Source organism: Mytilus trossulus, chromosome 14 (assembly GCF_036588685.1).
Source record: "Mytilus trossulus isolate FHL-02 chromosome 14, PNRI_Mtr1.1.1.hap1, whole genome shotgun sequence".
Lineage (NCBI taxonomy): Eukaryota > Metazoa > Mollusca > Bivalvia > Mytilida > Mytilidae > Mytilus > Mytilus trossulus.
Window position 1 is genome coordinate 26,143,992 of NC_086386.1, and position 14,857 is coordinate 26,158,848.

At 32.9% G+C, this 14,857-nt stretch overlaps 1 protein-coding gene across 1 annotated transcript; it reads left to right on the forward strand.

Annotated features, from left to right (window-relative positions):
- The first annotated feature begins 123 nt into the window (after positions 1–123).
- Positions 124–9,477, forward strand: LOC134695864 (xaa-Pro aminopeptidase 3-like). The gene is made up of 7 exons (XM_063557319.1): positions 124–177; positions 2,339–3,102; positions 3,719–3,806; positions 6,501–6,635; positions 7,101–7,282; positions 8,284–8,404; positions 8,816–9,477. Exons 1-7 carry the CDS (start codon positions 147–149, stop codon positions 8,977–8,979), a joined length of 1,485 nt encoding a protein of 494 aa, XP_063413389.1. The 5' UTR covers positions 124–146; the 3' UTR covers positions 8,980–9,477.
- Positions 9,478–14,857: the final 5,380 nt, after the last annotated feature.

Below are 14,857 nucleotides of genomic sequence, written 5' to 3' on the forward strand. Positions count from 1 at the left end.
ATTATCTATCTTGTTTAACAAATGAATAATTAAAAGACTAAAAACAACGATATCTAAGTGTACAATGTATCAAAAATTGTTCTACATAAAAATAAACTAAATGTCATTGACCTTGACTTTGGGTACTTAAGCGGCAGACATTAAAAATGAAAGTGTGTATAAGATGCCTTTTACCTGGTAAGACAAAAAACGTTGAAACTTCGAAGCATTAATTATGTCACTATAAAGTAAGGATAGAGGGGATCAGCTGTATCCTTGCACTATCAACGTTCATCAAGCGTCTTAGTGATTTTCTTGACTCTTGACAGTCTTGTGCAGGATAAACTACAATGCATATTGAAATAATGTTTGGTACTTCATCACAATTCCCTAATGACAGCAGTACTAATTGTCAATTATGAGAATTCAATTTGTCAAACAATTCGTGCAATATAGCACCACAGTTTCAAACCATTTACTCTGACGTCCGACGGCTGTTTTGCCAGACAAAAATAAATGTAAAATGAAGAGATTGATGCCCGATTTATATAATTCCAAGGCCCTCAGTCTGCTCAGGAAGTGAAGAAGCAGCGCATATATTTTGGGTGGGCAAAATTCCACTTTTTGATTTGGGACGAGCTCTCTTTTATTTTGATGGTATTAATTGCGCCAATAAATGAAATGAAATTGCGCCACATTTACCTGTTAATATTTTTTTACCTTTATCATACATGTACATGTTTTACCTATGCCAAGACAAGACAAATACTTTATGAAAGTCTCACCACTTGTTACACATAAATTTTACAGCTTTTTAAAACACAAGATAACAACAAGAGCCACTCTATAAAGAGTTTTGAGAGATTATAAAACAATTTTTCTAAAAGTTATAATACAAATTCAAGTCAACTATCACGAGTATAAAATACATTTTCGCTTTATGAAAATTTCACAGCAGATTTTGGCAGCATACAATACCACATTTTCATTTGTAAAAAGAAATATAATTATTTCATTATCAGTCTCCAGAAATTAGAACTTCAAATTATGGGATATGCGAGCATAAGAAAAGCAACCAATATGTTTTCAGAGCGACCTTCCAAAATAATAAATTCAGAGATCTTCAAAATTGAAGAAGAGTATTTAGAAAAGAAAGATTTAAAATATGTGCGTCAGTCTATGTATAGAGAGAGAAGAAAACTGCGTCTGGCTTAACCTAAAAATCAAGCAGAATTTCAGAACATTGGATGATATTGGCGTTGTTACAAACAAAAATGATGACTTTGTATTGTGTAACGATCGACAAAGCGGGATAATTTTATTAGGATGCGAGGCTATTTTCTGTGTACAATGTCAGAGGAATTGATTGCTGATGGTACTTAGTCAATCATTTAGTTGTTATGTAAAAATAAATAAAATTGGCGCAATTAGAGGATTATTTTATTGGCGCAAATGATACCTATAGTTTTCAAAATTAGGTGGCGCAAAAGAAGTATTGGCGCAATTAAGTTGTGGCGCAAATGAGTTACTTTTTGGCGCAAAAAGATATCGACACGGACGTCAGAGTAATCTTGGACTAGAACGGAAGTAAAAATTGTAATATCAATGAATATCAGTATCATAGTGAGTATCTACATGATGTATGGTTGTAGTATGTTTCTGTGTGTAAGAGAGAGTTGTCCCCCTTTTGCCAGTATTTTGTATTTTTGTTTGAGTGCATGTCTTGGTCTGATTAAAATGTAGAAATGGAAGCAGATATGTTTTCATCTGTCTGATTATAATCGTCTTCATCCTTGCTACATGTGTACCTAACCTTATCCCCAAATTCTGTAATACAAATCACCTAAACACATTAATGATCTTCACTAAAACCAAAGTTTTTGACGGTAATGCATTGAACTCGAAAGTAGTCTATTTACTGGAATTGTTTGAATGAAATATTGTTATTGATGCAAACCTAAACATTTCAATAAAAAAAGACCGGAAATATTATCTACTTGAAATTTAAAGTGCCCATGAACTCACTGATCATGCACAAGTGATTCTATTTATATAATGTGTCTGTGTATCATCTACAATTAGTGTACATATAACAACCTTTAATTCACTGTGTTTATACAGCTCTGCGGGTGGCAAAGTGGTACAATATCAGGTTTCTATTGTCCAGGTCAATCAATACATTTCACTTCAGTTATAACCTATGTGGAAGGTAACTCTTCACTTATCCTGGATTTCAGATTTTTGCCCTAAAGATTGGTGTTCAATCAATAGTCATGCATCTAGTTTAAATTTGTGCAGTATTTAGTGATTTGGAGTATGCTTTTACATTTTTAATAATAACTGAGGTTTTATTTTGCAGGCACAATTCCTAGCTTTCTGCAAAAAAGTACATGTATCAGAGGTGTATCATGTGTCACACAGTCATATATATATCAGTCAAGGAGATGGTTTGGTCAGCCTGCAGCGCAGACACACCCACATTTGATCAAGGAAGGGGAAGTAACTCCAGGTATCACTAAAGAAGAATACAGAAACAGGAGACATCTTCTTAGTTCACTTGCTCTACAAACAGAAAAAAGTAGAAATCATATTATGTTGGTTCCATCTGCAACAAAACAATTTATGAGTCAAAAAATACCATATCCTTTTCACCAGAACACTGATTTCCTGTATTTATGTGGATTCATGGAACCAGATAGTTTATTAGTTATGCAGTGTAATAATTCTGAATCTGTCAATACAACCCTTTTTGTACCAAAAAGGAACATTGAAGAAGAAAAATGGGATGGTCCACGTTCTGGCATTGAAGGAACAATTGAACTGACAGGAGTTGACAAAGCATTTAACAATACAGAGATTGAAGGCTATTTATCTAAATATCTATGTGATAATTCTGATTTTGTTTTGTGGTATAATGAGAAAGCTATAGTTAATCGTAGTCTCCAAGAAGGTGTACTGAAAAAATTTGTAAAGGAAGATAAACATTATAAAAATGAAAATGTTATAACAGCGTTACAGGCTTTGAAGGTCTTGAAATCATCCACTGAAATTGAAATAATGAGGAAAAGTTGTGCCATTGCCTCTGAGTCCTTTATAGAAGTCATGAAATATTCATATCCAGGGGTATGTATTTATATTTTCCCATAGTTCAACATGTTTTTAAAACTTGAACCTTTATTTATATTATTACATCAAATTACATTGCAACTATTACTTTTTTTATCCTACTAATGTCCTAGGTATTAATGATTTAGTACTTTATAGTTATTTTTTCAAACATAAAGAATGAAACCATTTTGAAAAAAAAGAACAGCTAAATTTTGAGTTCCAATTTGAACTTAGTCAGAACATGAAGGAACCACAACAAAGAAAAATGCTTTCTTACTATACTGCATGAGATTTGGTTTCACTTTGACAAGTAAATGGATATGACAGGTTATGTAATAAATGAGACAGTAACACAAAAACACAACTAAAAAACTCATCTAGAGGACAATATATGACCTTCAACAAAAGCAAGGTTACAAACTGTATCTCAATCTCTGAAGTCCAAACTAGTTGATAAGAGATTGAATTCAACAGTGACTATCCAATTAATGTCATAAACATCAAATGTGTTACTAATAAAAATATATCAATTGATATAAAATGTTAGATGACATGTATTTTTTACTATTTAAGGTGTACCGGGTAGTTTCTTTGATTTCAATTCTTAATGCTATATACATGTACATTATAGGTGAATGAACATTACTTGTATGCAAAGATGGACTATGAATGCAGAACAAGAGATGCTGAAATCTTAGCTTATCCTCCAGTGGTGGCAGGTAAGAGCAAGAGATGCTAATTTTTATAAAACTTTAATCAATTTTTTGAGTTTGTATAATGCTATAATGTTGTAGTTGTCTGCATTGTCGTCGTCCAAAGACACATTTGGTTTCCGGACAATAACTTTAGTTTAAGTAAATGGATCTCTATGAAATTTTTGAATAAGGTTCATTACCACAAAAGGAAGGTTGGGATTGATTATGGGGATGATGGTCCTAATCAAAAGGGGCCCAAAACAAGTATTTTTCTAGTTTCAGGATAATAACTTGTGTATAAGTATTTCAGTTGCTCTGAAATTGTACAACAATGTTCAATACCACAAGTAAAAGGTTGGAATTCATTTAAGGGGTTATGGTGCAAACAGTTGAGGTATTAATGGCAAAAAAGGGGCCAAAAAGAAGCATTTCAGTAGTATCCGGACAATAAGTTGTGTGTACATTTATGTAAGTGTATGAATCTTTCTGACATTGTACCACAATGTTACATATCACAAAGGGAAGGCTAGGATTAAGTTTGGGGTTAATTGCCCTTAAACATACAGGAATTAGGGGTGAAGGGCCAAAAACAAGCATTTTTGTAGTTTCCAGACAATAATTTGTGTTTAAGTGTATTGACCTCTCAAAAATTGTAATACAAGGTTCCATACTACAAGGAAAAGCTTGGATTGAGTTTGGGGGTAATTGTCCCAAGAGGGTATTCAAAAAATTAGGGGAGGGGGTATACTTTTTCTCCATTTTTTATTTATGTTTTTTTTTAATTTTTCAAATTTCAAATTTTTGAAAAGTTTCAAAAAGAAATCATTAATTGCATAGTATTGCACAATATATCTGTAAGATCCATGACCACATCTATTTTGTGTCAGAAACCTATATTATACAGTATCAAGCTTGAATATTGTGTCAAAATTTTCCCAAACTGTTTAGGGTTTGACCTCTGTGGTCGTATCAGGCTGTCCTCAGTGAAGCATTTTATCTTAAGTTATTTTTCAATAGTTGTAAGATTAGCAATAGAGATTTCATAATAATCATCAGTAACAGGCAAGAAAATGTAAAAAATGATTCACATAATTAAAATTTGAATACAAGAATATATACTTGAAAGAGACAGCATTCAAGGGGAATAAAAACAATAATAACTAGATTTGTAATTGCTAGCAATAACAGATGGCACCCTTCCCCCATTGCCAGGTGAGCAGCAGCCATTTTTAAAATTCCAAAGTCAAAAAGTGCATAAACATTATATAGAGAAAATTTTATATACAGATAAATGCACCAAGAAGATCACAATCTGAATTTAGTCTTTCTACACATACTATTTGTCAATGTTGTACACAAATAATCAGCTTAATATCTGATGGCATAATAAAAATATATGTAGATAAAATGAATGCAAATATGATAAGTAACTGTTTTATACTCAAACCTCTGTTTGTTTCCTGAAGCTTCCATAAAAAAAAGGTTCAAACCTCTTTCAATTCTCTACAGATATATTTGACTCTGAATTAACTATGATTGCCAACTTTGCTATAACAAATAGAAACTGGCATTGATGGTATAGCAAAGAAAGTGGTGTATTTCACAAACATCAATCAATCAATTAACTAAGTTTATACAGTCAGGCGTACTACTTGTACAAGTGTATTTTATTTACTTGAAGAAGTAAAAAAAAATATACACATATAAGTAAATTTGTAGGATACTTATACAAGTGAATTTTATTTACTTGTATACAACAATGTAGGTAAAAAAAAAATTGGCTGAGTTATGTCCCTTCCGCATTCAGATTTTTTTACTTGTATAGGTAAAAAAATCATCCTTTCTTCTTTTCTTGAATTCTGAAGATTTCTTTGCTCTAATAGAATTTTGAATTGTTTACCCTTTGCAGATGTCTTTACTTATCATTCAAGTGTAATTTCATGGACAATGAAAGTCCCATTTGTCTGTTATCTTCTTAACACTGCTTATTTACAAGCCCCAAAGGAGCAATTTTTGAATGCCTTGCGCAAATATACAAGATCTTTGCTCAATTAGTTTCTTTGATGAGATAATGAGATGAAACATTGAACTTTAATGAAAAAAATTGAGCAAACCTGGGAAAAATCATTAAAGGCATGATTTTACATCTCAAAACTTGAGGATTTTTGTGGGATTGTAAGAAAAATTTACTTGTACAAGTAAATTTTTCAGAAAATTAAGGGGAGATTATTCAAACATTATTTATTTACTTATATCTGTATATTTATTTTCACTTCTTCAAGTAAATAAAATACAATTGTACAAGTAGTACCCCTGACTGTTATACATACACAACCATTTATTTAATAACAAGGTAAATGAAAAATATAGACATGTACAAGTTATAGATAGATATAGGAAGATGTGGTGTGAGTGCCAATGAGACAACTCTCCATCTAAATAACAATTTAAAAAGTAAACCATTTTAGGTTAAAGTACGGCCTTCAACACGGAGCCTTGGCTCACACCGAACAACAAGCTGTAAAAGTAGCGTAAAAGTTAAAATCAAGACTCAAGAGTCTGTTATTTCATCTAAAGTAGACAAGCTGAATAGCCAAGTCTGAATAATAAAAATGCACAGTCTTCGTTATAAAATCAAATCTCTGCCCTTGCTAATTTTCACAGAATTGATTTTCAATGGATAAAAAAAAAAAAGATTTTTGATTTTCTATCACACAGGAGGAAATAGAGCTAACACCATCCATTATATCAATAATAACAAGATAATAGAAGATGGTGACCTTGTACTGATGGATGCTGGATGTGAATACCATGGTTACTGTAGTGATATCACTAGGACATGGCCTGTCTCAGGTAAGTTACCATGGTAACCGCTTGATGGAATATTATTTCTATAGTGTTGTGTATAAAACATAGCCTGTTTTAGGAAAGTTTTTACATTAACTGTTAGTTGTCACTGTGAGATGGTCTGTATTAAGTAAGCTGCCATGGGTATAAATGGATCTTAGGTGTAATTACTGAAGAGACTGGTAACTTGTCCAGGAAGTTTACTTATATCAGTTACCCTTGTATTGGGCAGTTAACTTTGGGAACATGATAGATATCAAAGTAAGATTATCATGACCAGGGTCCAGTGTAATTTGCAATGGTAACTGATATTGATGGTGAACATGAACACTTAATAGCTTGTTAATAACATTGGATTCAGTATAACAGTAATTGAATGACACAATCTAAACATCCCATGTGTCATGTTCACTGAAAGAAAACGCATTAACACTACATATATGTTATAAAAAAAACATTATTTTTTTTCAGGAAAATTCTCAGTTGAACAGAGATGCATATATGACATTGTACTAAGGATTCAGAAGAAATGCTTGGAATGCTGTGTACCAGGACAGACTATGAATCAAATTTATGTTTACATGTTAGACTTGATGGGAAAAGAATTACAAAAAATTGGTGTTATTCCCCAAAGTTGTTCTAATTTAGTTGAGGTAATTTGAAGTATCCTAATCTTATAGAAATAATAAGATGTGTTATGAACTTATGACTGTCAATGAGACTACTCTCCATCCAAAACACAATGTGTAAAAAGTAAACCATTATAGGTCAATGTACGGTTTTCAACACAAAGCCTTGGTCCAAACTGAACAGGGAGCTATAAAGGTCCAAAATGACTAGTGTTATGTGTCACAAATCACATTTCTTTATTTGCATAACATTTCAATTTCATACATAATGGAAGGTAACCCTTTCTTATAGTTTTCCATTGAGATACATTGAAAAACATTTTTTTTTAAATTCTTTTCAATTTGTCTGCCAGTCTGTCATAAATTTGCTCCATTTGTAGCTAATGTGTTTAGAGACCTCTTATGTCAGTACACCATTACTATATTACCTACTTAATCCAGAAAAGCACTGTAGACCCACCAAATGTGTATACAATTTTTTTTAATTTTTAAATTAACATGAGCTATTTTGCATCTTAGAGTAGAGGAAAAATGTAATTCTAGTTTCATGTTATAATACAGTTATTTTGATATTGTATACACAATGACATTTTTTATCCACCCTGAACTTTTTATGTATGATAATAGTTGAAGATAGAACTGATATAGGAATTTCCTGGAAATTTTGATCAATAGTATCTATTTAGTAGAGTTATGTTTAATTCTTAGATAAACAAATATGTGTGTTTCAAGAATGATTAAAATTTTCAGTTCCAAGTTAGAGATTTTTATGAGGAATTCATCACCATAGACTTTCATTTACTGAATTATCAGTAGTTCCATGCACTATTCTTATAATTCAAAAATAAGAGACAGATTTGTAAGCAGTATTGTTAATCAATTATACTATGGTTATTGACAGATTACAAATGATAAATTGTGTATAAAACAGAACTTCCACAAACAATGTTACAAAACTGAATAAAAGATGAAAGAAGATATTCAATTGACCTACTGACTATTATTATAATATATTTTCTTTTCAGGCAGCTAAGCCATTTTGTCCACATCATGTCAGCCATTATCTTGGTATGGATTTACACGACACAGATCATGTGACTACAAACCAACAATTACAACCAGGCATGGTTATTACAATAGAACCAGGTAAATATCTGGTTCTGTGTTTATTTCAAAATATGTACACTGTACATGTTAAACCTAATTTCAGTGTGTATTTGCCTCAAAAAGATATTGTAAAACTAGTAAAATTATTTAAGGATGATAGTGCAATGTGAATCAAGTTTTTTAATGTTCAATGGCAAATATTACCTGCATATCATGCCAGACCAAGTTGATGTGGTATAAATATAGTCAGATCAGGTTCACCAAAAAAAATAGATATAATATACTGGAACAAACACCAACTACGTAATAACGAATTGGGCACATACAGAAAGTTTATAGGTTAGACATGTTTTCGGCCACTCAACCCTTAGACCTCACTCTGCATTTTTTTATTTGATTGACAAGGGAAAATATAAGCTAAAAGACAAAAACATTTTTTCTCTTTTATAGGAATATACCTCCCTGAAGATAGTTATAACATTCCATCAGAATTCCGTGGCATGGGAATTAGAATTGAGGACAATGTCTTGATTACATCATCCAAACCTGAGGTCTTATCCTCTGGAGCTCCTAAAGAACCTGAAGAAATAGAAATGATAATGGCAAGGTCTTAGTGTGGCAAATAGTTAGATGTATGATAAACCTTCAGTCTTTCACTCTCTTTTTTTTTTAGATAGATTTTGAAAAAACATCTTGATATTAAATTCAATGAACTTTGACTTGTTTCAGATGGGAAAAAAAATGTAGATTTTTCCAGTAGTTTATTTTTATAAAATAAAGTAATTTTTGTTATGCATTGGAAAAAATCATTAATATAAATATCTAACATATTTAAACAAAATAATGAAATGAAAACACTTCCAAGTTTAATAGTTTCAAGGCATTTGAAAGAATAATTTCAGATTTCAGATAACCGTATAAAATACCTCATATTATGAAATACAGTGATCCTTTCAAACTTGTAGATATCATGATGTTATCAAAATCAAAATGATCTTTTAGTCAAATAAAGATTTATCTTCCTTTTTTTTTTTTTGGTATTAACTGAAAAGCAGTTTTCCTTTCTTTTCAACATATTTTAGTTGGAGTATAGTAAAGCCTTTAGAAAGCTACAGTGAATTATCATTTAGTATTATTTATTGACTTAATTTCATTATAATAATGGATTTTGTAACATTTTTTTCTACAATTGTAAATATCATAGGAATTTTTTGTGAATTTTATGTATTGATATTGTTATTGTTTTTTAATCAAATCTCTGAATAAAGTATTTTGTTATAGGAATGTTTATATATCTTTATGCCTACCCAGAACAGTTACACATACTACTATAATGTGAAAGCAAGCAAGATTATTTGTTTTTTTGGGTGTATCTTATACATTTGTATATCAAATGATGTCAGCCAAATTTGATTTTTGATTTGGATATAAAAATGTGCATCTGGTAAGTTTTTTTTGCCCTTGATCTTTTTCAAACACCAGTTTAAGGTTTGTTCGTAAAACTGTGCATGATAATTAGACATCATTGATCTGTAAAAGGGATACATATACAAGAGAGGTGAAAAGATACGGAAGGGTAAATCATAAGTCAGAAACAAAACTGACAATGCAATGGCAAAAAAATGAAAAAAACAACCAAAAGACAAATAACAGTACACAAAACACAACATAGAAAACAAAAGACTGAGCAAAATGAACACCACCAAAAACTACGGGTGTTCCTGCTTCACATGTGCACCTGTTGTATTGCTTATGCAAGTACTCACCAGTGATGGTCCTTTTTGATGGGTCACATTCAGGGAAAAATGGACAGGATTGTGGCTAAGACATACCAATCAATCAAGGGATACTCAAGTGATGATCTTGAAAACTATTTGTCTGGACTCTGTGATGAAAATATGCTCCCAAAAGTTTACAGTGAGCAGAAAATTTTCATTTACATTGGATGGAATACATTTGACTTAGACTTGGTTTCAACCAATATACCAGTTCATCCGTCACCAGAAAAAACTCGTCAATTATACAGGACTTTATGACGTCATTTATCAGATAGAGGGGATCGCCTGTATCCCTGCACTATTAACGTTCATCAAGCGTCTTAGTGATTGTCATTGTGCAGGATTAACAAGAAATAATGGTTGTTCTGTAGGTACTTACTGACAATTCCCTAATGACTGCGGTGTTGATTGTCAATTTTGGGAATTTAATTTGCCGAATAATTTGTACAATATAGAATTATAGTTTTCCAACCACTCGCTCAACATTGGAATGGAAGTGATGCCTCCCCTAAACTCACATATGACATTCACTAAAACCAGTTTTTGATGGAAATGCATCGACCTTGAAAGTTGTCTATTGCCTTTGAAAATAGTTCTCAAATATTGCAGGAGGCAAGAAATTATACTGTGTCGATCTTCACAGAGCTTATTTCGGCGTGCAACATCTACCATTAATTACAAGTGATTTATGAAGAGGGTATTTGAATGAAATATTTAGACTGCCTAGGGTACAGTAGTAATAACTGAAATATGTACATGTATAATGTCTGACTTGCAGACTAGGGCTACCCATATGTTGGATGTAAATACTGTTGTTTCAAGGGCAATCTATTTACTTCCAACAAGTCATAGAAACATGCAGTTTTTCTGATTTTTTCATTTCATAAATTTTAGTCATCTGCCACTTCTGCCACACCACATCAAACATGCTGATTCATTGGATGTGTACCGGTCAACAATTTGTCTTGGAGGCACAATTATTTTGCTATTTGTTATTGATTTTGAAGTAGCTTCAAATAACTGGAAGTTAACTATCAAATCTGCAATCTGTGTATAAAGTCTTCTTTTTAGTTGTTTTTTCTTTGTGTGTGTATTCTTTTTGTCGACCTGACAGGGCAAGCTTTTTTTATGTGCTTGTCACCGTAACAAATTATCAGCTGAATAAAGAAAGAGAAATACTATACTGATTTCGATTTACTATCATTTACTATCACTTACGCATTCATTCAAACATTCATTCATTCATTCATTCATTCATTGACAGACTATGACAATAGACTTTCACTATACTTTCTGCACGATAATTTAATGCATGTAATCCCGCCACAAATTGTCTGTACTATATATACTGTCTACCCGTAAAAATACGGGTATTCACACTTACTCAGCACATTAGAGCTGCGGGATCTATAACTTTTTCCCTATTTTCAGGTAAGCACATTTTCACTTTTAAAGGCCTTTTATTGCATGTTTTGCCTGTCAAATTCACGGTCCAAATTATAAGGAAACTTTTAATTACATAATTGTAATTCATTTATTAATGTATTTTCAGTGTGAATAAAATATTGGAAAGCTTATACTAGTCACTTATCAGCCCAAATAGAATAAAACCATGTGGCCAAATGACCCTGTGACAAAATGTAAGTTGGAAAATCTTATCTATGATTGGAAGTCCGTATTTTCGACTGGTCCTACTGACTTAGGTTTTACCACCCTAGTTGAACACGAGATACATCTCACAGATGAGAAGGCATTTAGAGAACCATATAGGAGGATACCACCTTCAATGTTTGAAGAGGTAAGAGAGCACATTAGAGAGATGTTAGAAGCAGGGGCTATACGAGAGTCATGTAGTCCATACTCTAGTAATGTGGTATTAGTACGTAAGCCTGATGGTTCACTTCGTTTTTGCATTGACTTTAGGAGGGTCAATAAAAAGACTATAAAAGACGAAAGAGGTTTGCCGAGGATAGATGACACGTTAGATTGCCTAGCAGGGGCAAGGTATTATTCTAAATTAGACCTTCGTTCAGCCTACTGGCAGTGCGGGGTTAAAGAATCAGACAAACAGAAAACAGCATTCAATTTAGGCCCGTTAGGGTTCTATGAATGCAACAGATTACCATTTGGTCTCACCAATGCATGTTCTACCTTCCAAAGGCTTATGGAACGATGTATGGGTGAGCTACATTTAAGAGAATGTCTGATTTATTTGGATGATATTATCATTTATTCGAAGACAGAAGAAGAGCATTTCAGGAGGTTAGAATCCGTTTTCTCTAAGCTGAAGGAACACAACCTGAAGTTAAAAGGTAAGAAGTGTGAGTTTTTCAAGAGAGAGATCAAATATCTGGGTTTTATTGTATCCAATGAGGGTATCAAAACAGATCCAGAAAAGACCTCTGTCGTGAAAAACTGGCCCACTATTAGGAATGTGAAGGATCTGAGAAAGTTTCTCGGATTTACTTCATATTATAGACGTTTCATTCAGGATTATGCAAAGATCGTTAAACCTTTAAACGATCTATTGATTGGTCATTCGACACAGAAAAAGAAGGTAAGTACGGTAAGACGAAAAAAGGCACCAACCAGGTGGTTCTGGAACGAGGCTCAACAGGAAGCTATGGATAAGGTAATTGATAAGTTAACCTCACCTCCTATATTAGCTTACGCTGATTATAAACTTCCGTTTACTGTGCATATTGACGCCAGTAACGATGGTTTAGGAGCGGTTCTTTATCAGACACAGGAGGGCATTGACAGAGTAATTGCCTATGCCAGCCGTAGCCTACGTGGAGCAGAGAGACTTTACCCGACCCATAAAAGAGAATTTCTAGCTCTTAAATGGGCGGTGACCGATAAGTTCCACGAGTATCTGTATGGCAGTAAATTTGAAGTCAAAACGGATAATAATCCATTGACATACGTTTTTGATCGAGCTAAGTTAGACGCCGTCGGACATAGATGGGTCGCTTCTCTTTCAAATTACGATTTCAAATTAACATACAGAACGGGTAAGTCTAATGTAGACGCTGACGCCTTGTCTAGAATACAACCAGAGACTAAGCAGATGTTTAGTGATGCGATTAAAGCGGTATGTACTTCTTGTATTGTTTCTCCTGGTCCATTTATTGAGACCGTTTTATTGACTGAGAGTGTTGCCACTGAAGATTTACATGAGGTAAGTATTAGTAAGATTGACTGGCATGAGGAGCAGAACGCAGACCCGTCTATTCGGAGAATTATTGCTTTAGTTCTGGGTAAACATAAACCAACCAAAAGGAAGATATCATTAGAGACGGAGGAAGTTCGTAGGTATTTACGTGATTGGGATAAGTTTACATTAAAGGATGGGATATTGTACAGAAACAGTAGTCTGTATAATGAAAAGGTAACACAGTTAGTTTTGCCATCAGTACTCAGAGATATTGTACTACAGGGTTTACACGATGATGTAGGACATCAGGGTAGAGACAGGACATTATTCCTTGTGAAATCTAGGTTCTTTTGGCCAGGAGTGGACAGGGATGTAGAAACTAAGGTAATGTCTTGTGAGAATTGTATTCTGAGGAAGTCAAAGACGTGTAAAAAGTCGGCCGAAATGGTAAGTATACATACATCGTATCCTCTTGAGCTAGTTTGCATTGACTTTCTCACTTTAGAACAGTCAAAAGGTGGGTATGAGAATATATTGGTCATTACGGACCATTTCACTCGCTACGCTCAAGCAATACCTACACGTAACCAGACGGCTAAGACTACAGCTAAGTGTTTATGGGAGAACTTTATTCAGCATTACTCATTTCCGACTAGATTACACAGTGATCAAGGACGAAATTTTGTCACAGGGTCATTTGGCCACATGGTTTTATTCTATTTGGGCTGATAAGTGACTAGTATAAGCTTTCCAATATTTTATTCACACTGAAAATACATTAATAAATGAATTACAATTATGTAATTAAAAGTTTCCTTATAATTTGGACCGTGAATTTGACAGGCAAAACATGCAATAAAAGGCCTTTAAAAGTGAAAATGTGCTTACCTGAAAATAGGGAAAAAGTTATAGATCCCGCAGCTCTAATGTGCTGAGTAAGTGTGATTACCCGTATTTTTACGGGTAGACAGTATATATAGTACAGACAATTTGTGGCGGGATTACATGCATTAAATTATCGTGCAGAAAGTATAGTGAAAGTCTATTGTCATAGTCTGTCAATGAATGAATGAATGAATGAATGAATGTTTGAATGAATGCGTAAGTGATAGTAAATGATAGTAAATCGAAATCAGTATAGTATTTCTCTTTCTTTATTCAGCTGATAATTTGTTACGGTGACATGCTGGTACACCTCTGTCCGAGGTTAAGGGAAGAATTAGTAGCCTCATACGATTTTCAACTCTGCCACATTCTATATGTTGTTTGTTGCTGTATATCATATTTGTTTCTGTTTATTGTATTGTACATAAATTAGGCCTTTAGTTTTCTTGTTTTAATTACTTGACATTAGTCATTTCAAGGCATTTTTATAGCTTGCTATTCAGTATGAATATTGCTTATTGTTGAAGGATATACATATACAATGTACAAGGGAACCTATAGTTGCTCAGTTTTACATTATTTGGTCTCTGGTGGAAAGCTTTCTCTTTGACAATTATACCACATATTCTTATTATTATTCAAGTGTGACAATATAAATAAACAAACTTATTT

What these genes read in the sequence shown, in the direction of transcription:
- LOC134695864 (XM_063557319.1), top strand. Translation starts at nt 147, where the DNA reads ATGAAAGTGTGTATAAGATGCCTTTTACCTG. An exon ending in TTATCCTCCAGTGGTGGCAG is followed by an intron (nt 3,807 to 6,500) that starts GTAAGAGCAAGA and finishes TCTATCACACAG; the next exon opens with GAGGAAATAGAGCTAACACC. An exon ending in GGTTATTACAATAGAACCAG is followed by an intron (nt 8,405 to 8,815) that starts GTAAATATCTGG and finishes TCTCTTTTATAG; the next exon opens with GAATATACCTCCCTGAAGAT.